This window comes from Mobula hypostoma, chromosome 17 (genome assembly GCF_963921235.1).
Source record: "Mobula hypostoma chromosome 17, sMobHyp1.1, whole genome shotgun sequence".
NCBI classification, from domain to species: Eukaryota; Metazoa; Chordata; class Chondrichthyes; order Myliobatiformes; family Myliobatidae; genus Mobula; species Mobula hypostoma.
In genome coordinates, this window is record NC_086113.1 from 5,384,886 (window position 1) to 5,410,033 (window position 25,148).

Consider the following 25,148-nt stretch of genomic DNA (forward strand, 5'->3'; position numbering starts at 1 on the left):
CCAAGTCCCCTTGCAGCTCAGATTTTGGGTTTTCTCTCCATTTAGAAAATACTTTGCACATTTATTCCTTTGACCAAAGTGCATGACCATGCATTTTCCAACATTGTATTTCATTTGCTACTTTCTTGCTCATTCTCCTAATCTGTCTAAGGCCTTCTGCAGCCTACCTGTTTCCTCAACACTACCTGCCCTGCCACCAATCTTCATATCATCTGCAAACTTGGCAACAAAGCCATCTATTCCATCATCTAAGTCATTGTCATACAGCATAAAAAGAAGTGGTCCCAACACCAGCTCCTGTGGAACACCACTAGTCACTGTCAGCCAACCAGAAAAGGATCTTTTAATTCCCACTCACTGCCTCCTACCAATCAGCAAATGCTCCAACCATGCTAGTAACTTTCCTGTAATACCATGGGCTCTTAACTTGGTAAGCAGCCTTATGTGTGGGACCTTGTCAAAGGCTTCTGAAAGTCCAAATATACAACATCCACTGCATCCCCCTTTATCTATCCAACTTGTAATTTCCTCAAAGAATTCCAACAGGTTTGTCAGGCAAGATTTTCCCCTAAGGAAACCACATGGACTATCTTGTCCTGTGTCACCAAGTACTCCATAACCTCATCCTTAAAGATTGACTCTAACATTTTCCCAACCACTGAGGTCAGGCAAACTGATCTATAATTTCTTTTCTGCTGCCTCCCTCCTTTCTAAAAGAATGGAGAGACATTTGCAATTTTGACATTTGCAATTTTCCAATTCTCCGGAACCATGCCAGAGTCCAATGATTCTTGAAAGATGCCTCCACAATCTCTACTGCTACCTCTTTCAGAACTTTTTTTCTATCCACCTTGTTATTATTTGCTAGCTTGCTTTCATATTCCACTGTTTCCCTCCTAATGATTCTTTTAGTTGTTTTCTGAGTTTTTTTTTTAAAAGCTCCCCAATCCTCTATCTTCCTGCTAATTTTTGCTTTGTTGTATGCCTTCTCTTTTGTTTTTATATTAGCTTTGACATCCTTTGTCAGCCATGGTTGCACTATTTTGCCATTTGAGTATTTCTTCATTTTTGGAATACATCTATCCTGCACCTTCCTCATTTTTCCCAGAAACTCAAGCCATTGCTGCTTTATTGTCATCCCTTTTAGCATCTTCTTCCAATTTAGTTTGGCCATCTCCTCTCTCATACCATTATAATTTCTGCTATGTCAGACTTTACTTCTTCCTATCAAATTTCAAGTTGAACTCAATCATAGTGTGATTACTGCCTCCTAAGGATTCCTTTACCTTAAGCTCCCTAATCACCTCTGGTTCATTACATAACACTGAATCCAGTATAGCTGATCTCCTAGTAGTCTCAATGACAAACTGCTCTAAAATGGCATCTCGTAGGCATTCAACAAGTTCACTCTCTTGGATTCATTACCACCTGGTTTTCCCAATCTACCTGCATGTTAAAATCTCCCATGACGATCATAACATTGCCCTTTTGACACACCTTGTTATTCTTGATGGGATCAGCATCAATTTCTCCAAGTTCGAGTAACCATTCCCCTCTGTCCCCCGTTGGATATCCCACCGGCTCCATCACCCTGTATCCTTCCTCTCACCACTTGTCCACCTTCTCTCCGCGTTCCTTCATGTCAACTACCTCCCCTCTTTCTTTCCTGTCCTCATGAAGAGTCTCAAGATTCAAGATTTTCAAGATTCAAGTTTATTTATCACATCGAAACATACAGCGAAACGTGTTGTTTGCACAAGTGTCAGCCCACAAGTGTCGCCACACATTCCAGCGCCAACATCGCATGCCCACAATGTTCAGCAGAACAGCACAACAAAACAAAGCCAGACAACAGTAAAACAATCTCTTTTCCCACCCTCCCACCCATGCCTTCTTTCACACACACAGTCAGGCATCCAACCTCAGGATAGGTCCCCTCTGGGCCTCCAGTCCTCGGTTTCCTAGCATGGGCATTCAGTATAGATGAAGCTCAATGTACATCTGGGCAAAATAGACTGAAATGTTTAACACTATTCCGCAAAAAGACTCCTCGGCTGTCGCCATGGCAACAGTAAAGTATTTTTATTTTAAACACAAGATATTCTGCAAATCTCAGCAGGTCAGACAACATTTATGGAGGGGAATAGGTCATTGTCCGAAACATAGTCATAGTCATATTTTATTAATCCTGGGGAAAATTGGTTTTTGTTACAGTTGCTCCATAAATAATAAATAGTAATAGAACCATAAATAGTTAAATAGTAATATGTAAATTATGCCAGTAAATTATGAAATAAGTCCAGGACCAGCCTATTGGCTCAGGGTGTCTGACCCTCCAAGGGAGGAGTTGTAAAGTTTGATGGCCACAGGCAGGAGTGACTTCCTATGACGCTCTGTATTGCATCTCGGTGGAATGAGTCTCTGGCTGAATGTACTCCTGTGCCCAACCAGTACATTATGTAGTGGATGGGAGACATTGTCCAAGATGGCATGCAACTTGGACAGCATCCTCTTTTCAGACACCACCGTCAGAGAGTCCAGTTCCATCCCCACAACATCACTGGCCTTACGAATGAGTTTGTTGATTCTGTTGGTGTCTGCCACCCTCAACCTGCTGCCCCAGCACACAACAGCAAACATGATCGCACTGGCCACCACAGACTCGTAGAACATCCTCAACATCGTCCGGCAGATGTTAAAGAACCTCAGTCTCCTCAGGAAAATCAGCATATGGGAGGGAGATTGAGAACCTAACTGAGTGGTGCCACAACAGCAGTGACAGCAAGACCAAGGAGCTAGTGATTTCAGGAGGAGGAAACTGGAGGTCCTCCATTGTCTGAGGGGTAATAACTGTTCGTCCTCCAGCCCTCATTGGGGGATCAGAGGTGAATTAGGGTCAGCAACTTTAAATTCCTCAGTGTTATCACTTCAGAGATTCTGTCGTGTCCAACAAGTAAATGCCATTATGAAGAAAGCACGGCAGTGCCTCTACTTACTTAAAAAGTTTGCAAAGATTTGGAATAACATCGAAAACTTTGACAAACTTATATAGATGTGTGGTGTAGAGTAAATTGACTGGTTGCATCACATCCTGGTGTGGAAAATGCTACAAAAAGTAGTGAACACGACCCATTCTATCACAGGTAAACCCCTCCCCATCTACATGGAGCTATGCCACAGGAAAGTAGCATCCATTTTCAAGGGCCCCTACCATCCAGGCCATGCTCTCTTGTCACGGCGTCCATCAGGCTGATAGTACAGGAGCCTCTGGTCTCACACCCCCAGGTTCACAAACAGTTATGACCCCTCAGACATCAGGCTCTTGAACCAGAAGGGATAACTTCACTCAACTTCACTCACCCCATCTCTGGAATGTTCCCACAACCTATGGACTTACTTTCAAGGGCTCTTCATCTTACGTTCTCAATATTTATTGCTTGCTTGCTTATTTATTTACCTGCTTGTTTGTTTATTTTCTTTTGAATTTGCACAGTTTGTCTACCCAATTTGGTGTGGGTTTTTTTGCATTGTGTTTCTTGGATTTACTATAAATGCCCGTAAGAAAACAAATATCACTGTTGTATAAGGTGACATACATGTGCTTAGATAATAAATTTACTGTGAACTTTGAATATACAGTCAACATATTGGGCCAAGACCATTCATAACGACTGAAAAGGAAGGAGGAAGAGATACTTTTCTTCATAAGTAAAGCAGCTTTACTAAGGAATTTTTAAGGAATCCACTACTTGTGTTTGTACTCACCAGCAATGTTTGGTATGGTTGGTATGTGATGAATCTACTGGCCATAGGAACGCTGTCAAGTTCAGCGCGATTAGAATTTAACTCCGAGGGAACAAAATTAAATATGGGCACAAGAAATTCTGCAGATGCTGAAGATCTTGAGCAACAGTCATGAAATGCCAGAGGAACTCAGCAAGGATCAGGCAGGATCTAACGGAGAGGAATAAACAGTCAACGTGCCGGGCTGAGATCCTTCATCAGGATTGCAAACAACTTTCTTTGTCATTTGAGAATTTAACACTGAGAAGATATGAAAAATGTTATCTCATCTGGGTATGATTAAACCGTCAGAGACAGAAATTGGGCTTGATGCTACAAAAAAATGCTTTCAAATGTTGGCTTCTTGATGAATGGTCTTGACCTGAAATGTTGACTATTATTCACCTCCCATAGCTGCTGCCTGACCTTGAGTTCCTCCAGCATTTTGTGTGTGTTGAACAACATTATATATCATTTGGATCAACACAGACAAAATGCTGAAGGAACTCATCAGATCAGGCAGCAGCTATGGAAATGAATAAAGAGTCAATGTTTTGGGCTGAGATCCTTCTTCTCGACTGGAAAGCAAGGGGGAATATGCCAGAATGAAAAGGTGGGAGGAAAGGAAGGGGGATAGCTAGAAGGTGAAAGGTGAAGCCAGGTGGGTAGGAAAGATAAAGGGCTGGAGAGGGAGGAATCTGATTGGAGAGGAGAGTGGACCATGGGAGACAGGGCAGGGGAAGTCATAGGCAAATGAGGAGGAGTGGGAAGAGGCCAGAGTGGGGAATAGAAGAAGAGGGAAGGGGGAAGGTGAAAATATATTATTAAATATCATTTCACTTGATTTCCTGATATAATACAAAAGGGAAAAGGTTTAATTTTGAAAGACTGCCCCTTGTCCAAAGAAACTTAAAGCTGAATTGCTCTCACATGCCATTCAGACTACAATTAAATTGTATTGCTAGGAACATTCTTACAACTTCAACGTTCCCTCTCATTTATTTTACAGTTGTGCAGACCAACCATTGCCCTGAGCAGGAAATTTTTACACAGCTTGAAAAATGAGTGGCATTTTAAATGTTTTTGTTTGGAATATGCATGCTATGAATATTTAGAAGGAAAATGGAAAAATTATATACCTTTGATTTTATTTATTAATCGAATAGTATAATGAAATACAGTGCAAATCTTTCATGTTTCATAAACCATATAACCATATAACAATTACAGCACGGAAACAGGCCATCTCGGCCCTTCTAGTCCATGCTGAACTCCTACGCTCACCTAGTCCCACCAACCTGCACTCGCTCCATAACCCTCCATTCCTTTCCTGTCCATATATCTATCCAATTTAACTTTAAACGACAACATCGAACCTGCCTCAACCACTTTTGCTGGAAGCTCGTTCCACACAGCCACCACTCTCTGAGTAAAGAAGTTCCCCCTCATGTTACCCCTAAACTTTTGCCCTTTAACTCTCAACTCATGTCCTCTTGTTTGAATCTCCCCCACTCTCAATGGAAAAAGCCTATCCATGTCAACTCTATCAATCCCCCTCATAATTTTAAACATCTCGATCAAGTCCCTTCTCAACCTTCTACGCTCCAAAGAATAAAGACCTAACTTGTTCAACCTAAAGTTTTCTCGTCTGTCTTTATTTCAGCTGTGCAGTGACAAGGGCTATGTGCACAGGAACATTTCAGTTACTGCGTGGCCACACGACCGTGCAGCTTAGAGGGAACAGCGTAGCTGGTCGATAAAGGCAGCCCTGAAGGCTACCAAAGACAAATACAATTTCTCTTTCTCAAAGCCATCTTCTCATTGACCTGACAAATTACGTCTGATTAATTCTCCACTGATATTTCTCACATTCTGTTTTCACTTCTGAATCAGGTTTTATTATCGCTGACATATGTAGTGAAATTTGTTGTTTTGCAGCAGCAGTATGGAGCAAGACTTAAAAAACTGCTGTAAGTTACAATCAGAAATTTGTGGTGGTTCTCCATTATATCCAACCGTGACAGGAAACCTGCATAGGAAAATTTGTAAAGTGAAAGAACCATTACAGTGGGGCAGTTCCACTCTTTCGACCTCAGAAGCCCTGGTCCAGTAGTACGAACAAGCGTAATGAACTAGGGTCTTCCTGGACAATCAGAAATATAAATAAGTAATTAGTGCAAAAAGTGCTTCTGGTCAAGATGGCGCCAGCGAGCAACGATTCCTCGGGTGACATCGCTGAAATTATTTCACTTTCTCTATGCCTTCTGCTTGTTTGTGTTATGGAAACTGTTCGAGCCTGTGTTGTGCAGTTTGGAATTCGATCGATTGATCTAGCCTTCTGCTGTGTCCAGGGAGCTACCTCATGGAGATCAGAGACGAGAACCCGAAAAGGACTCGTGAAAAAACCCGAGACACAGGGTCATGGATAATTCCATCGCAAAGGGTGAGGAAGATTGAAGCATCGAGGTGAATACAGAGGCGGTCAGCGATCACTCCCTATGGAGGTCACTGGGTCGACAGCGTTCAGAGCTGGTGAGCGATTGCTCCCTACAGAGGCCACTGGGTCGATAGCGTTCAGACCTGGTGAGCAATCACTCCCTACAGAGGCCATTGAAGTGAATGCAGAGGGGGTCATCGATCTCTCCTGACACAGGCCAGACGGTCAGCGATCTCTCCCAACAAAGGCCACCGAGGAGTTGCGGAAGAACTGTTCAATGCTCTGAGATTTATGTGATCGGACTATACTTTATACGGTCTCCTTCCAGTTTTTGGTATTTTCTTTCTTGTGGCCGATTGGTGGGTGGGTGATCTGTTGATTCTTTGTGGGTGAGTTGGGGGGGGTGGATTATGGCTTTTTGATGTTACTATCACTGTTCCTTTTGCAAGTGAGGGGGTTGGGGATTGTTATCGTTGCTTTTTTCTGCAGGGAGAGGGAGGAGATGTATTGCTATTGTCGCTGTCTTTTTCTCTGCAAGTGAGGGGGTGGATATTTGTTGTTATTGTTGCCGTTTTCTTTCTGCAGGGAAGGGGTGGGGGATTTTGGTGTCTGCGAGTGTTGTTTCTTTTTCGTGGGGGGGGTTAGATGTATGGTCTTTCTATATTTCATGGCTATCTGGAGAAGACAAACATCAGAGTTGTATTGTCCATGCATACTTTGATTAAAATGAACTTTCGAACCTTTAGAGAGCAAAAAGTGAGGTTGGGTTCACGGGCCCATGATCCGTTCAGAAAACCGAAATCAGAGGCGAAAAGGCTGTTCCTAAAACATTGAGTGTGGGTCTTCAAACTCCTGTATCTCCTCCAGGATAGTGGTAATGAGAATTAGGCTGGAGAGGGTCCTTAATGAGGGATGCTGTCTCGCTGAGGCATCCCAGCATTCATCATTAAGTACCCCAAACACCCAGGACATGCCCTCTTCTCATTGCTACCATCAGGGAGGGGATACAGAAGCCTGAAGACACACACTCAATGCTTTAGGAATAGTTTCTTCCCCTCTGCCATCAAATTTCTGAATGGACAATGAATGCTACTTCAATATTTTGCTCTTTTTGCACTAAATATTTTCTTAACTTTTCTTATTTTAACTTATAGTATTTTATTTAAGTATTACACTGTATTGCTGCTGCAAAACAACAGTTTTCACAATATGTCAGTGATATTAAGCCTGATTCTGATGTGTGTACCTGTCTATTGATGTTCTCTCCATATTCCCCTCCATATCGACAGCTCCAGGTAATCAGATTCTGAAGTCTATCCACTTCTTTCTTTTTTCTAATATCCAAATTATGCCAAGGTATTCAAATTTCAAAGTAAATTTATTATCTAAGTGTGTAAATGTTAACCTATTCTACCCTGAGATTTGGGGTTCACAGTAGAACAAAAAGCACAATAGAATCAATGAAAAACTACACATAAAACTGGCAGTCAAACAATGTGCAAAGAAGACATACTAGTCATAGTCATGGTCATACTTTATTGATCCCAGGGGAAGTTGGTTTTCGTTACAGTTGCACCATAAATAATAAATAGTAATAGAACCATAAATAGTTAAATAGTAATATGTAAATTATGCCAGTAAATTATGAAATAAATCCAGGACCAGCCTATTGGCTCAGGGTGTCTGACCCTCCAAGGGAGGAGTTGTAAAGTTTGATGGCCACAGGCAGGAATGACTTCCTATGACACTCTGTGCTGCATCTCGGTGGAATGAGTCTCTGGCTGAATGTACTCCTGTGCCCACCCAGTACATTATGTAGTGGATGGGAGACATTGTCCAAGATGTCATGCAACTTAGACAGCATCCTCTTTTCAGACACCACCGTGAGAGAGTCCAGTTCCAACCCCACAATACTGTGCCAATACAAACATATAACAAGCAAAGAAATAGATAAATAAATACATACATTCATTCTGGCGTCTTCCCCGTTCCTTTGCTGCCCTGAAGAAGGGTCTCGGCCTGAAACGTCGACTGTTTCTTCATTTCCATAGAGGCTGCCTGACCTGCTGGGTTCCTGCAGTATTTTGTGTGTGTGTTACATGCATACTGTACGTAGTACAGAATACTTGAGTTGTAGGATCCTTGAAAGTGACCTTTATGTTAATGTATTAATTGAGATGAAAATGGATTATTTTTCAATCCGATCATTACGGTTTTAAACTATGACTTCTGTTCATTCTAGTCTGCATTGAAAACATCAATTCTGGGAGACAACTCTTTCATTTCCTTTTTGACTCTTTTAGGGTTTCTTCCGAAGAAGCATCCAGAAACACATGGTTTATACCTGTCACAGAGAGAAGAACTGTGTTATCAACAAAGTCACAAGAAATCGCTGCCAATACTGCCGATTACAGAAATGTTTCGAAGTGGGAATGTCTAAAGAGTGTAAGTTCACTTTCTAATGTTCAGAATTTCAGAACAATAAGTCCAGTTTGCCTCTATGAGTCACCTTGTTGGCTCAAAATATGATGAGGGAGATTTAATTGAAACCTATGCGATATTGAAAGGCCTACATAGGGTGGGAACGGAGAGGATGTTTCCATTACTGGGAGAGACTAGGACAGAGGGCACAGCATCAGAATAAAGGGACATCCTTCAGAACAGAGGTGAGGAGGAATTTCTTTAGCCAGAAGATGGTGAGCCTGTGGAATTCATTGCCACAGCTAGCTGCGGAGGCCAAGTCATTGGGTATAATTAAAGTGGCAGTTGATAGGGCATCAACGGTTTTGGGGAGAACGCAGGAGAATGAGGTAGAAAGGGATAATAATCAGCCATGATGGAATGGGACAGCAGAGTTGATGGGCTGAACAGCCTGATTCTGGTCCTTTGTCATGTTATATCGACTTCTGGAATATCTTTGTTGCTTCAGAGGCTCAGAGGGAAGCGGACATTTTGTTTCCCAGAGAGGGTGCTGCTATTTCACGCCATGTTGTGAAGACTGTGCACAGCAGCTTTTGATGACGATCGCATGTACCTTCTCCACCAAAGTATTGTCATAATAGAACGTGGCTTTGAAACTAGAAATCCTATATCGTTCTCCCATTTGATATATCATGCCATCAGTAAAACAATAAGGAAAATAAATACTGTAATAAGATTGGAAACTGAAATATTAAAAATAGCAATAATATAACTCAGTAAAACTTTATGGAGGCTTGTGAAACATGGCGACATGGTAGCATAACGCTGTTACAGTGCCAGTGATCACTCATTAAACTTCAGTTTCCTCCGCAGCCTGTAAGGAGTTTGCTCGATCTCCCTGTGACGGTGTGGGTTTTCACTGGGTGCTCTGGTTTCCTCCCATACGGGTTAGGGTTAGTAAGCTGTGGACATGCTATGTTGGTGCTGGTAACATGGTGACACTTATGGGCTCTCCTGGCACATCCTTAATGATTTGATTTGATGCAGAACAACGCATTTTGCTGTATAATTCAATGCACATGTGACAAATAAAGCTAGACTTTACCTTTCTTTATCTTGAAAGCTAAGTAAGGTGTTAGCTTAAAGTTGATCTAAGGGAGCTAAATTTTAAAAAGAGTCCTTAATAAGGCAGAGATCCAAATTATAAACACAAGAGATTCTGCAGATGCTGGAAATCCAAAGCAACACCCACCAAATGCTGGAGAAACTCAGCAGATCAGGCAGCGTCTCAAAGTGAATAAACGGTTGATGTTTCAGGCCAAGGCCCTTCTTCTGGGTCGGAAACGAAGGGGAAAGACGGCAGAATAAAAAGGTGGTGGGGGAGGAAGGATGATAGCTAGAAGGTGACAGGCAAAGCCACGTTGGTGGGAAAGGTACAGAACAGCTGGAGAGAAAGGAATCTGATAGGAGAGGAGAGTGGACCATGGGAGAAAGGAATCTGACAGGAGAGGAGAGTGGACCATGGGAGAAAGGGAACGAGGAGGGGACCCAAGGGGAGGTGATAGGCAGCTGAGAAGAGGTAAGAGGCTAGAGCGGGGAATAAAAGAAGAGGGGAGGGTAAAAAGGTGAAATTAATATTCATTCCATCCTGAGAGTGGCCTCATCTTGGCACAAGAGGAGGCCGTGGACTAACATATCAGAACAAGAATGGGAATTGGAATTAAAATGTTTGGCCACCGGGAAGTTCCGCTTTCGGCAGATGGAGCAGAGCTGCTCGAAGAAGCGGCCCCCCAGTTTTTAATGGGTCTCACGAGAGTACAGGAGACTGCATTGGGAGCATGGGATATCATAGATGATTTGAAGTGTTCTCTCACCTGGAACGGCTGTTTGGGACCCGGAATGGAGGTGAATGGGCAGGTGTAGCACTCAGGTCTCTTGCAGGGACAAGTGCCGGGAGGAGGATTAGTGGGAAGAGACAAATGGAAAAGGGAATCACGGAGGGAGAGATCCCTATGGAAAGCAGAGAATAGCCACTCGTAGGGATGCAAATTAGTTTGAAGTAAGAATTGTGAAAAGGTGGACGAAATTTGTGAAATGTATTACTACCAGTATTGAATGCAGAGGGAGATAAATCCAATGGAATGAAAATTTGCAGGAAAAGAGGTCATTGAGTGAGTGAAGGTTAGAAAAACAAGGAATAGTGAGGTCACGGAGCATATGGAACTAAGAATTAAAAATCGTAATTGGAAAACAGATAGGTTAGTGAAGGGAGAAGTACTAAAGATTGGCTTTATTTGTTGCATGTATATCAGAACATCGTAATATACAGTGAAATGTGCCGTTTGCATCAACGACCAACACACTCCGGGGATGTGCTTTGGGCATCCAGGAAGTGTTGCCACGCTTCCAGCGCCAAAATAGTATGCCCACAACTGAATAACCCTAATTCATATGTCTTTTTTGGAATGTGGGAGGAAACCAAAGCACATGGAGAAAATCTGCATGGTCATGTTGATGAGTGAACATTACTTGGCGCAGTGTAGGAAACAGAAAACCTGGAAACTCCTGTGGGCAGGTTCCATTCTTAAATCTCTCCTCTCCTATCTGATTTCTTCTTCTCCAGCCCTTTACATTTTCCACCTATCACCTTCTAGCTATCCTCCTTCCCCTTGCCCCACCTTTTTATTCTGGCATCATCCTTCTTCCTTTCCAGTCCTAAAGAAGTGTCTTGGCCCGAAATGCTGACTGTTTATTAATTTCCATAGATGCTTCCTGACCTTCTGAGTTCCTCCAGCATTTTGTGTGTGTTGCTCTGGATTTCCAGCATCTGCAGACTTTCTCGTGTTTATTCTTAAATCTTTGTAGTTCTTGAATGTATTACTTAGGAAATATCTCGCAGTTATATGACTTTATCTGCCTAAATATAAAAAGCATTCAGCATAAGAGACATTGAAGGCACTCTTAGATTGGCAAGTGGATGACAGAGAAATCGAGAGCTGTGTGGGAGGAAGGGTTAGATTGATCTTAGAGTAGTTTAGAAGGTCGGCATAACAGCATGGGCCAAAGGGCCTGTACTGTGTTGTAATGTTGTAAACTCAGTCAGTCCCATCATGGGCACCAACCTCCCCAGAATCCAGGACATCTTCAAGGAGCAATGCTTCAAAAAGGCGGCATCCGTTATTAAGGACCCCCCCCATCAGCCAGCACTGTACTGCTGCTGTATAACAACACGTTTCACAACATATGCTGGTGATATCAAACCTGATTCTGAATCTCTGTTCCAGAATGCTGATTTTGGAATTGTGATGGCACAGTAAAGAGTGATCAGTGTTTACAGATTCTTTTTCTCCCCGTTCTGTTTTGATGTTTGACTATTTGTAACAACGTTGATTATAAAAAACTATTACAAAATTAGTGCTTCTAAAATAATTTCAACTTGTATGGAGTGTCTATTACTTCTGTCAACAATGGTAAAAAAAAATAAAGAAAATAGAACAGAGCGCATTACAAACCCTTCATCCCATGACGTTGTGCTGATCTTTTAACCTACTCTAAGATCAACTTAACCCTTCCCTCCTACGTAGCCCTCCATTTTTCTACCATCCATGAACCTATGTAAGAGTTTCTTAAATGTACCCAATGTATTTGCCTCTACCACCACCCTGGCACAGCGTTCCACACACTCAACTGTCTCTCTCTCTGTAAAATCCTACCTCAAACATATCCCCTTAAACTTTCATCCAAATATCTTAAAATTATTAGTGTGGCGTTAGCCATTTCCACCCTGGGAAAAAGTCTCTGACTGTCCACTTGATCTACGCTCCAAAGAGAAAAGCCCGAGCTCACTTAACCTGTAAGACATGTAAAACCCACCTATGAAATTATAACCATCAAAGGTCTGGATGGAAGGAAAAGAGGTAGATTCAAATAAAGTGGTCTATTAAAGAGAAACTTTGTTGAAAATAGAAAATAATTAAACCACTTCAGTAAAACAGTGTGATAGCAGAGTGGCTAGCACAACACTTAGCAGTTCAAGAGACACAGGTTGAGTTCGCTCCGCTGCCTGTAAGGAGTCTGTACATTCTTCCCATGACCGTGTGGGTTTCCTCCAAGTGCTCCAGTTTCCTCCTACAGTCTAAATACCTATTGGTTGGCAGGTTAATTGGTCATTATAAATTGTTCCTGATCAGGCTAGTGTTAAATCAGTTTGCTGTGTGGTGCAGCTGAAAGGGCCAGAAGAGCCTATTCCATGCTGCATCTCAATAAAATAACACAAAACAAAGTTATTGCACTGTGAGGGAGTCAAACTTTTAAACATAATATATGTCAATGTAAGATGTTTGATAAGTCGCAAGATTAGTACACGGGATTCTAATTTATTGACTTAATTTTTAACTTATTTTGTATGTTTCTGTTTACTTATTTATTTAGTTTGTCATCCAGTTTCACTAACTGCTTGATATTGTTATGTCATAAATATTTTACATGTGCCCTATTAATATTTTATTTGAAATGTAATGAAGGTTCCATTAAATATTTATAAAGTCGTTATACTGTAAGCTATTATGAGAAATTACATAATCCTTCGAGTGTGTATTTCACAGCTCTACATGCTTGTGATCGTACAATAACCATGCATCTGATTTTTAATAAATCTCTTAAATGCTGCATGTTGTGATATTGAGCCAGAGGAGGACATATAGCTATAAAACATTTCCTAATTAATACACTCAGTGGCCACTTGATTAGATACATCCTGTACATAATAAAGTGGCCACTGTGTGTCTGTTCATGATTTTCAACTGCTGTCGCCCATCCACATCAAGGTTTGATTTGTTGTGTGTTCAGAGATGCTCTTCTGCACACCACTGTGGTAACACGTGGTTATTTGAGTTACTGTCACCTTTCTGTCAGCATGAACTAGTCTGGCCATTCTCCTCTGACCTCTCTCATTAACAAGGTATTGTTGCCCACAGAACAGCCACTCACTTGTTTGTTTTTTTTGTTTTTCCACACCATTCTCCATTAACTCTTGCAACTGTTATGTGTGTAAATCCCAGGAGATCAGCAGCTTCTGAGATACTCAAACCACCCTGTCTGGCACCAACAACCGTTGCACGGTCAAAGTCACTTAGATTACATTTCTTCCCCATTCTGATATTTGGACTGAATAACAACTGACCCTCTTGACCACGTCTGCATGCTTTCATGCATTGATTGGCTGATTAGCTATTTGCAATAATGAGCAGGTGTACCTAATAAAGCAGCCACTGAGTGTGTGTTTGTGGAGTCAGTTGTAAGTTGCGAAGGCAGAGCAGTAAGGATTTCTTCACATTACAGAGGGTCATTAGGGGATGGTAGTAATGAGAACAGGTTCTTGACTGTTGGATGCTACTTTCTTTATGGTACATCAACAGAAATTTGCTAGAATCTATGGCGACATACCAAATCTCCTCAAGCTCCCGACAAAGCAGAGCTTCACGCATGCCTCCTTCGTGGTCGCATCAATACGTTAGGCCCAGGATAGATCCTCAGAGATGTTGATTCTCAAAAACTTGAAACGCTGCACTGCTGGCTCCTTAAGGAGGACTGGTGTGTTCTCCCAACGTTCCTTTCCTGAAGTCCACAAATGATTCGCCTCAAACAATTCACTGGTCTTGCCGATGTTGTGTACAGAGTTGTTATTGTGACACCACTCAATCAGCTGATCTACCTCACTCCTGTACACCTCCTCATCGCTTACTGAGATTCTCCCAACAGTAAGGGTGTCATCGGCAGATTTAGCGATGGTGTCTGGGCTGTGCTCAACCACGCAGTCTTGAGCGTAGGGTCACCAGAGTTTGGGTAAGGGTGAGGGTGAACTAGTTGCAATGTGGTAAGCAAGTCATTTGGAGGACCTGTCCTGACCCCAGTGTGTAAGTGTGTTTATGAAGAAAGCAAGGCAGTGCCTCTACTTCATTAGGTGTTTGCAAAGATTCTGCCTGACATCCAAGTCTTTGACAAACTTCTATTGAAGTGTGGTGGAGAGCATATTGACTGGCTGTATCACAGCTGGGTCTGGAAACACTATTACCCTTGAACAGAAAATCCTACAAAAAGTAGTGGATACACCCCAGTCCATCACAGGTAAAGCCCTCCCCACCATTGAGAGCATCTGTACAAAGCGTTGTCACAGGAAAGCAGCTCCCATCATCAGAGACCCCCACCACCCAGGACTTGCTCTCTTCTCAGTGCTGCCATCAGGAAGAGGGTACAGGAGCTTTGCGCTCACTACACCAGATTCAGGGACATTTCTTATCTCTAAGCCATCGGGTTCTTGAACCAAAGGAGTTAACTTCACTCACCCCATCACTGAACTGTTCACAACCTGTGAACTCACTTTCAAGGACTTTTCTGTCATGTTCTTGATATTTATTGTTCATTATTATTATTTCTTTCTTTTTGTATTTGCATAGTTCATTGTCTTTTGCACATTGATTGAATGTCCAAGTTAGTGTGGTCTTTCATTGATTCTGTTATAGTTATTATTTTATTACGGATTTATTGAGTATTACCACAAGAAAATGAATCTCAGGGTTGTATACACTGACATCTATGTATTTTGATGATAAATTCGGTTTAAACTTTGAACTTTGAGGGCCCATTTTGGGATATCATTTTGAATGCTGCATGTCACCCCAGTGCTGTATTAGGCTGCGGAAGGAAGCAGCGGGAACAAGGGAGTCATTGTCTTTATTCATTCAAGCTAACTTGAAATGGTGATATTTTACTAACAGCATTCATATTGCCTGGATATTATTAGCATCGTTATTTACATATCCAGTGCATGTTTTGGTGATATAGGGGGCTGAGGATGATAGAGAAGAACTGATAATGAGGAGGGTCAAAATGGACAGAGAATTACCAGGTTTAAAGTTCAAAATTCAAAGTACATTTATCATCAAAGTTTGTATAAATTATATAACCTTGAGATTCGACTACTTGCAGGCAGCCACAAAACAAGAAACCCAAAAGAACCCAATTAAAAATAAGACCATTAAAAATGATGCGTAGAGAAAGAAAAAAAAAACAAATCAAATCATGCAAACGATAAAAGCAAGGAATGGCATTCAGAATGAAAGTGAGTCCATAGACACTAAGCTCAGTGTAGCCAGAGCAGGCCCATAGTCTCAGCCTTAGATCATCACACAGTGGGGCAAATCGTAACATAGCACCCACACCAGGACTGCCAGGTTGTTTAATGTCATAAGTGTAGAGAAGAACAAAATAATTGTTACTCTGGTTCTGATGCAGCACAAAAAAAAAACAATAATAATTGGAAAAACACAATAAATATCTTACCTCTTCTGATCGACCTTTCACCTACCCCTGGATCCCCTCCTCCTTCCCTTTCTCCCATGGTCCACTCTCCTCTCCTATCAGATTCCTTCCTCTCCAGCTAGTTACCTTTCCCACTCATCTGGTTTCACCCGTCACCTTCTCGGTTTCCTCCTCCCCCTCCTCCCAACTTTTTATTCCGGCTTCTTCACCCTTCCTTCCTCGTCCTGAAGAATGACCTCAGCCCGAAACTGTCAACTGTTTTCTCATTGCCACAGATGCTGCCTGGCCTACTGAGTTCCTCCAGCACTTTTTTTGTGTCTTGCTCTGTGTTTTCAGCATCTGCAGAATTTCTTGTGTTTACCAATATGTAAGATAGCTTACATACATAGATTAATTTTATGTCCATAAAGTGACATTAAACAGAGGAGTGTAATCTGTCCATCTGTCTATCATGCCACAGCTTACTAACCCTAACTATTCATATTTGGAACGTGGGAGGAAAACGGAATACCCAGAGGGAACTCACACAGTCACGAGGAAGGCATACACGCTGCCCCCAGCATGTCCATGCACTCTGTTGGTCATTGAAGCAAAATGACGCATTGCACTGCACGTTTCGATGTGTTAATATACATGTGACAAATAAAGCTAACCTCTATACTTTATTTGTCTGTGATTGCATCGCAGCCTGTTATGGAGGCTCCAAGGCACAGGTTCGAAAGAAGCTGCAGAAGGTTGTAGATTCAGACAGCTCTATCACGGAGGCTTGCCCACCGTCTTTTTAAGCAAAATTGCCCATAAAATATAAAAGATAAACTAATATTTACTCAAATTAATTAGTACTTGCAGAAGAGAGTTTGCATGCCAAAAAAGCTGCCACATAAACAAGGCCAAGTGAATCATCGACCATCAAATTGGTCAAATCACACCAGCTATTTAATGGCAGGAGTCCCACTTCATTACTTTAATAGCTTAACTTTGTCTCGGATGGTTTCTGGCTTCTTCCCCCTTCCTTTCTAGTCCCGCTGAAGGGTCTTGGCCTGAAACATTGACTCTTTTTTCACCTCCATTGATGTTTCCTGGTAGTGGGGATAAGGTCCCACTACCTATTAAATGCTCCCATTTGCATGCAGCTCAAATCGCTTCTCACGACCAAATCGAGCTCCTGTGTAGCTTAGCTACTAAACCCGGTGAAACTGCTTCTACTGACAGGAGAGGAGCAAGGGCAGGTATTCGCACATTAAAACTAGTCGCTTCGGGCAGATGGGGCTCAGCAGCTGTGGTTGGCAGATCAGCTGGGAGAAGGAAAACGCTGATCTCAAACCACCACTGCCTTGCCGCTATACCCAGCCATGGAGAAGGCTTCTGGAGTAAACCCTGAGGGAAAATCCAGAGCTGGAGTCTCTGAGGCAGTCCAACGTTGAGTTCAAACACTGACTGGCAACTCCTGCGATGCCATGGTACCAAACTGGATCGATCTCTGCTGCTCCTGTATTGGTCTTTGGATTCATCAGCTGCGCGGAGAGGGGGAGCTTGCTACATGGGCAACAGCTTTCTCTCCATTTCACACCGTCCTTGCTTACATATCGCAGACAGAGCTGGCATGCAACATCCATGGTCTACCACAACCAACAGGGGGCCTTATCTGCTGAGTTCCTCCAGCACTTCAGGCCTCTGCAGAATCTCTTGTGTCTCTGGTGGTCTGTTTAAAGGCGTCTCATTCATTCACATCCATCATCCCTAGATTGTGAGGCATTAGGCAATTGGAGTCATGATCGAGAATGTGGGAAGAAACCAGAGCACCTGGAGGAAACACACACAGTCACGGACTCCTAACAGAGGGGATAATTCCTGTAAATACATATTGTTAGAAAACTTCAATAGTCAGTTCAGACTCCAATGTTATCAGCAGTAACAGCTTTATTATCAATTAAAATTTTATGCAAAAAATAGTCAACATTTGTAGACTGGAATTGGTGGAGCAAACTCAACGCTTGATAACAAATGCTATCCTAGTTAATGAGTTTATCATTTTTGATACTTTTAACTGTTTGAACAATGAAAAGTACTAACAGCAAGTTTTATCATTACAGAAAGTGAAATAAATTTAAATAAGCAGCTGATTTCTGAGCAGCGTATTTATGAATTTAAAAACTAATCCAAGTTTCAAGTGGAATTAAGGGACAGGTTAGGGTTTAGGGAGAGGGATGATGGAGAATGAAGAGTGAGAGACAAGAGCCAGTGTTCAGAATCTGAGCTGAAGTACTTCATATGGACTGATGGTAGAAAGTCAGTGATTCCAGAGGTCAGGTTGACAGGTGCTGGGGAGACCAGCGATCCCCATGTTGGTGAGTGCCGAGGCTCAAATTGACAGAGGTCATGAAGGCTAGTGAGCCCTCAGGTCACTGGGGCAAAGGACTGTGTCAGTCCAGAAGCTGAGCCCAAAGGTCAAACCAGTGATCAGCAGGTCGTGGGGTCAAAATCTGGAACTTGGCAAGTCTGAAGGTGAAGGCCCAAAGGTCAAAGACCAAAGTCAGCGAGTCTTGAGGTAGAGTTCTGATGATCAAAGACTGAAGTCAGTAAGTCCTGAGGTAGAGGCCCGAGGGTCAAAGACTGAAGTCAGCGAGTCCTGAGGTAGAGGCCCGAGGGTCAAAGACTGAAGTCAGCGAGTCCTGAGGTAGAGGCCCGAGGGTCAAAGACTGAAGTCAGCGAGTCCTGAGGTAGAGGCCCGAGGGTCAAAGACTGAAGTCAGTAAGTCCTGAGGTAGAGGCCCGAGGGTCAAAGACTGAAGTCAGCGAGTCCTGAGGTAGAGGCCCGAGGGTCAAAGACTGAAGTCAGCGAGTCCTGAGGAGGAGTCCTGAAGATCAAAGCAGTGATCAGATGGTCCTGGGGTCAAAATCCAGAACTTGGCAAGTCCTGAGGTAGAGTCCTGAAGATCAAAGACCAAAGTCAGCAAGTCCTGAGGTAGAGGCCCAAAGGTCGAGCCTGGAGTCCAGGTCAGGAACTGGAGGCTCGAGGCCCAATGTCTGCGAGGCTAAGAGTCCGGAGCCAAGGGCTTGTGCCCTGGAGGAGGCCTGTCTGTGTTTGTGAGGTGATGGGTGGGTGGGAGGGTGGAAAAGGGACTCGTACTGCTGCTGTTGTCTCGTTTAGTTATGCGACGGAATGTGTGACAAAACTTGCGGGCTGCCCCCACCACGTCCTTAGCTTGTGTTGATTGTTAATGCAAACAACGCATTTCACGTGTTTCAACATGTTTCAATGTACATGTGATAAATAAATCTAATAATTTATGTATGTACATCAATTGCTATTTAGTTAAATGTTAAACCTGTATTATAAAGACTGTTGTGCTGATATTCTATAGGGATCACATCAGTGGTGCAATAAACCTCTTTACCGAAACTCAGCTTTTGTCGATATTTTATTCCAACAATAATATTTTGTTTTAACTGCAACTCATTCTTTCATTATGTGCCGTGTCGTATGACGTGGGCGATCGTGGTCTCTCCATGACTATGATTATTCTTGGCAAATTTTTCTACAGAAGTGGTTTGCCATTGCCTTCTCCTGGACAGTGTCTTTACAAGACAAGTGACCCCTATCCATCTTCAGAGATGGTCTGCCTGGCATCAGTGGTTGCATAACCAGGACTTGTGATAAGCACCAGCTGCTCATACGACCATCCACCACCTCCTCCCATGGCTTCACGTGACCCTGATCAGGGGGGCCAAGAACACATGGCCAAGGCTTTGCCCTAGGGTGACCTGCAGGCTAGTGGAGGGAATGAGCACCTTGCATCTCCTCTGGTAAAGACGTGTCTCCACTCTGTCACCCAAACTGCAACTATGCTGCAGAAATATTGTTCTACCCTATCACTGTACCTCTCATACTGTTAAAGATAATATCTCACAAAAAGAGTGCCTGTCAAGGTGACATTGTGTATGAAACAGGAAACAATAAAATTCACATTAGGATGGATATTGAAATCATTGAAAGAAATAATTAACAATGAAAAGTAAATATGTAAAAGTGGATATAGAGAGCTGTTCTGTTTTTCTCTGTGCAGCCACAAGTAAGCCATAAGTTATCATGGTCCTAAATAGAGTCTTTGTTTAATCCATACTTAAATATAGAAGAGATGGTGTATTTGGCATGGGTCTTGCATGTTGAACTCTGACCTATGAGTCCAGGATTCAAACCTTACCTCATCCCATTAAGTGGAAAACTGTTCTGCCTGAAGCATAAGGGTTCCATCAAGGAAAGCAGATTGTCAGATTTCGAGCCAAATACCAGCAAAGCGCACAAGGCAAACTGGCAAGGAAGTGAGAACCGCACTCCAAGCAACACAAAATAAATGGGACGTTGTGCTGTAACAGTCCCTGCCTTAACTAACCAAGAAACTCTTGATGTTAAGTCAAAGTCAAAGTAAGTTAATTTTGAAGTACGAATATGTCACCATTTACTAGATTGAGATTCATTTTCTTGCAGACATTTATAAGAAAACAAAGAAAAACAATAGAAATTATGAAAACGCATACATAAACAAAGACTGACAAATGACCAATCTGCAAAAAAAGACAAATTGTGCAAATAAAATATTAATAAATAATATGAGAACATGAGTTGTGGGATAATACTGGATGGGAAGATTTGCAAAAAAAAGGTTTGATTTCTCAAAACAATGAGCACCTTGCCCACTCCAGGCCAATATGCAATACCATGCTTCAGTAATAAATTCTAAATTTAGCATGAATAAACGTTATTTAATCACTAATATAAATTTTCTGAATGTATACAGTGCTGTGAAAAAGTCAAGCACATATATATAAAGATTCAAAGATTGAAAGACTAAAAGTATATTTTTTATCAAAGTATTTATGCAGTATACAACCCCAAGATTCATCTTCCCGCCGACAGCCACGAAACAAAGAAACACTGTGGAGCCTATTCAAACAAAACATCAAACACCCAATGCACACAAAAAAAAGTACAAAATGAAAAAAGGGCAAAAAGTACACAGAACATAAAACTTTAAACCACAGAGCACTCTATGTAGCTAGGGTGCTTAAGTGTTTTGCACAATACTGCATTTGTCAACGTGGAGCAGAACGTGAGTTTGTAAAGCTGACAAGGGCAAAGGATGTTAGGATTGGCAAGGGTGGAGTACCATGGGGTGGGGGGTGTGGAACAGGTGGCAGAGAAGGTGTGCCAGGGGTGGGGAGTGGATGGCACAGGTACAGATACACCCAGCCCTGAGAAATGAGGCAAAGTCTGATGATCCCAAGCAATTTATTTATTGATCATTACAGAATTTGCTCTGCTCCCTGCCCTCTCCCTTCCCCTTTTCCCAACCATGATTCCCCTCTCCCTGCCCCCTTCCCACTCTCAGTCCACAACAGAGATCCAGATCAGAATCAGATTTATCATCACTCACATATGTCATTAATTTTTTTGTGACCGCAGTACAGTGCAATACATAAAATTACTACAGTGCTGTGCAAAAGTCTTAGGCAGCTTAGCCATATATCTGTGGGATCAACAGGTCTCGGTGATGTATGGCCAGATTCCAGCTGTATACTAGCTGAAATAGCAGGAATCAATACTTCAGGTACAGAATATTTTAAATGGTTATAAAAGTGGTACTAAACCTGAAGTATTCGTGTCATGACTTTTAGGAAAAAAATCAATATTAGCAGGACAGTCCTTATCCTAGAAATATCAGGCTCCTGAACCACTATGGATAATTTCACTCACCTCAACTCTGAACTGATTCCACAACCTACAGACAACACACATCAAAGTTGCTGGTAAACGCAGCAGGCCAGGCAGCATCTCTAGGAAGAGGTACACTCAACGTTTCAGGCCAAGATCCTTCATCAGGACTAACTGAAGGAAGAGCTAGTAAGAGATTTGAAAGTGGGAGGGGGAGGAGGAGATCCAAAAATCCACAACCTACAGATTCTCTTTCAGGGACTCTACAACTCATGTTCTCAGTATTATTTATTTATTTTTAATTTGCATAATTTTGTTTTCTTTGGCATATTGGTTGTTTGTCAGTCTTTGTTTATATATAGTTTTTCACTTATTCCATTGTATTTCTTTACTTTTCTGTCAATACCTGCTGGAAAATATAACTTGGAAATTAAAGTGCAACACAGTTGTCAGTCCATGTAAAAATTTCCTGCTCAGAGCGAGGGTTGGTCCACACAACTGTAAAAAAAAATTAAAGGGAAGAATGTTGTTTCCTTTGGAGGTATACATGTATACGGTTAAATGACATATGTCAGTAATAATTAATCTGATTCCGATGTACTGCTGCTGCATAACAACAAATTTGGTGACATATGCCGGTGACATTGAACCTGATTCCGATTCTGATTCTGTTTTTAGTTAGGCCGGAGTTTTCCACAGGGGCAGCACAGTAGCATAGCTGTTAACCCATTGCTTTGCAGTGCCAAAGACCCAGGATGTGCTGGGGGCAGCCCACAAGTGTCACCATACTTCCGGCACCAACATAGTATGCCTTCAACTTACCAACTCGAACCTGTGTGCTTCAGAAGGCAAAAGCAAGCAGGAGCACCAACAGGAAAGGCACACGATCACGGGGAGAATGTACAAACTCCTTACAGGGGGTGATGGGAATTGAACCCTGACTGGCGATCTCCAATGCATGAACCATTACGCCACTACGCATGAGTACGATACTTTACTATTTGATTCATACAATATAATTCCCAGTAATATGCCCAAGTAAATATTCAGACAGTAAAACTGGCGATGACTGAGAGGCATGGTAAATCTAAAACTGTGTTTAAATATTTCCAACATATTGGACAGGAAGAGGGATCTTATCAACTGTGATAAGCGGTCTTACTATTTATGTCCACCAAAATTCAATGGATCTAGAATCTTGCATTAAAATAATTTGGAATAATCTTCATCAGTGGCAGCTTGTGTGGTATTTAATCATACTCCAAATATCTGCTGAAAAGCATCTGGTGTTGGAGCCCTGATGATGAATGGCTGATAGTCATGTATTATGCTAATCTGACACTGCTCTCCGTTCGCTGCCTGCTACTGCCCTGGCTCCCATCCTTCAACAATAAGCACTTTAACCAAAGCTGGCGATCCATCAAAGAAGACTCTTCCACTGATCTGATTTAGAACCAGAATAAATTAGTATGGATGCCCGTTTCCAGGAAGTGGCCAATCCTGTTAAAAAGGGATATATTTAACTCCTGGCTAAGAAGGGGTCTTTCCAACCTTTGAAAATCTCTATAAAAGCAAAATTCCCTTTTCAAATGGCGTAACTATGCATGTATAGAAAATATTCATAGCATTCTTCCCTTATGCCAATTATCCCATCACTACTAACATTGTTTGTTCTAGTGGCAAGAGAGTATGATTCTGACACATGAGCACAAATATAAATCAACGTATGAAAGGGTTAACTTCCATCAGTAACCCTGCTCATGGACTCTGTGTCCCACTCCCATTAGGGAGGTGGCTACGTACCATCCTCGCCAGGACAAACAGACTCAAAAACTGCTACTTTCTCCAAGCAGTAAAGCTAATCAACACCTCCACTGACCCCTCCAGTTCCCAACACCAGTACTTTATCATTTCCTGTCAGAGTCACCTTACACATGGTGGCCACCTTATTAGGTACCTCCTGTACCTAATATAGTGGCTACTGAGTGGATGTTTATGGCCTTCTGCTGCTGTAGCCCACCCACTTGAAGGTTTGACATGCTGTGCATTCAGAGATGCTCTTCTGCACACCACTGTGTGGTTATTTGACGTAATATGATGAAGTGCTTTGAAATGACGGTGATGAAACATATCAACTCCTTCCTGAGAAGTGACTTCAATCCACTTCAATTTGCCCACCGTTACAACAGGTCAACAGCGGATTCTATTTCATTGGCTCTTCACTCAATCCTGGAACATCTGGATAGTGAAGATGCATACGTACATTAGGATGCTCTTCATTGACTACATCTCAACTTTCAAGATTATCAAACCCTCAAAACTAAACAAGAAGCTCCAAGAATTTGGCCTCAGTACCTCCCTGTGCAACTGCATCCTTGATTTCTTCACTTACAGACCCCTGCCAATTCAGATTGGCAACAGCATCTCCTCCACGTTCTCCATCAACACAGGGGCACCACAAGTCTTTGTGCTTAGCCCCTTGCTCTACTCACTTTATACTTATGACTGTGAAACTGAGCACAGCTCCAATGCAAATATAGATTTGCTGACGACACCAAAGTCATTGGCTGAATCAAAGGTGGAGACAAATCTGCATATAAGAGAGAGACTGACAGTCTAGTTGAGTTGTGCCTCTACAGCAACCTCTCTCTCAATGACTAAGGAGCAAGAATTCAGGAGAAAGAAACCAGAGGTCCATGAGCCAGTTCTGATTAGGGGATCAGAGGAGGAGAGTTGCAGCAAATATAAATTCCTTGGCAGTATCATTTCAGAGGATAAGGATCCAGCACGTAAGTGCCATTATGACAAAAGCACGGCAGTGCCTCTGCATTCTTAAAGTTTGCAAAGATTCAGCATGACATCTAAAACTTTGACAAACTTCTATAGATGTGTAGTGGAGAATATATTGACTGGATGCATCATGATCTTTTATGGGAACACCAATGCCCTTGAATGGAAAATCCTACAAAAAGTAGTGGATACAGCCCAGTCCATCATGGGTAAAGCCCTCCCCACCATTGAGCACGTCTACATGAAACACTGGTAGGAAAGCAGCAGCCATCATAAAGGATCCCACCATCCAGGCCATACTCTCTTCTCACTGCTGCCATCAGGAAGATGGAACAGGGGACTCAGAATTCACACCACCAAGTCCAAGAACAGTTATGACCCCTCAGCCATCAGGTTCTTGAACCAGAGAAGATAACTTCACTCAGTATCACTTGTTTCATCATTGAAATGTTCCCACAACCTAATGGACTTACTTTCTAGGACTGCTCATATCATGTTCTCAATATTTAAAGCTCATTTATTATTATTAATCTTATTATTATGTAATTTTTATTTTTATATTTGCACAGTTTATTATCTTTTGCACATTTAATTGTTACTCTGTCATGTTGGGGGCAGTCTTTCAATTATTCTATTGTGTTTCTGGTATTTACGGCGAATACTCACAAGAAAATGAATCTTAGTG

The 25,148-nt window shown here is 42.2% G+C and overlaps 1 protein-coding gene across 5 annotated transcripts in view; it reads left to right on the top strand.

Moving 5' to 3' along the window:
- Positions 1–25,148, top strand: part of LOC134357802 (retinoic acid receptor beta-like) — a 499,706-nt gene that overhangs the window by 371,917 nt on the left and 102,641 nt on the right. For all 5 annotated transcript variants that reach the window (XM_063069461.1, XM_063069465.1, XM_063069463.1 and 2 more), the window contains one exon: positions 8,524–8,665. In XM_063069461.1, the coding sequence (XP_062925531.1) occupies positions 8,524–8,665 (142 nt within the window). The remainder of the gene's footprint in view (positions 1–8,523; positions 8,666–25,148) is intronic.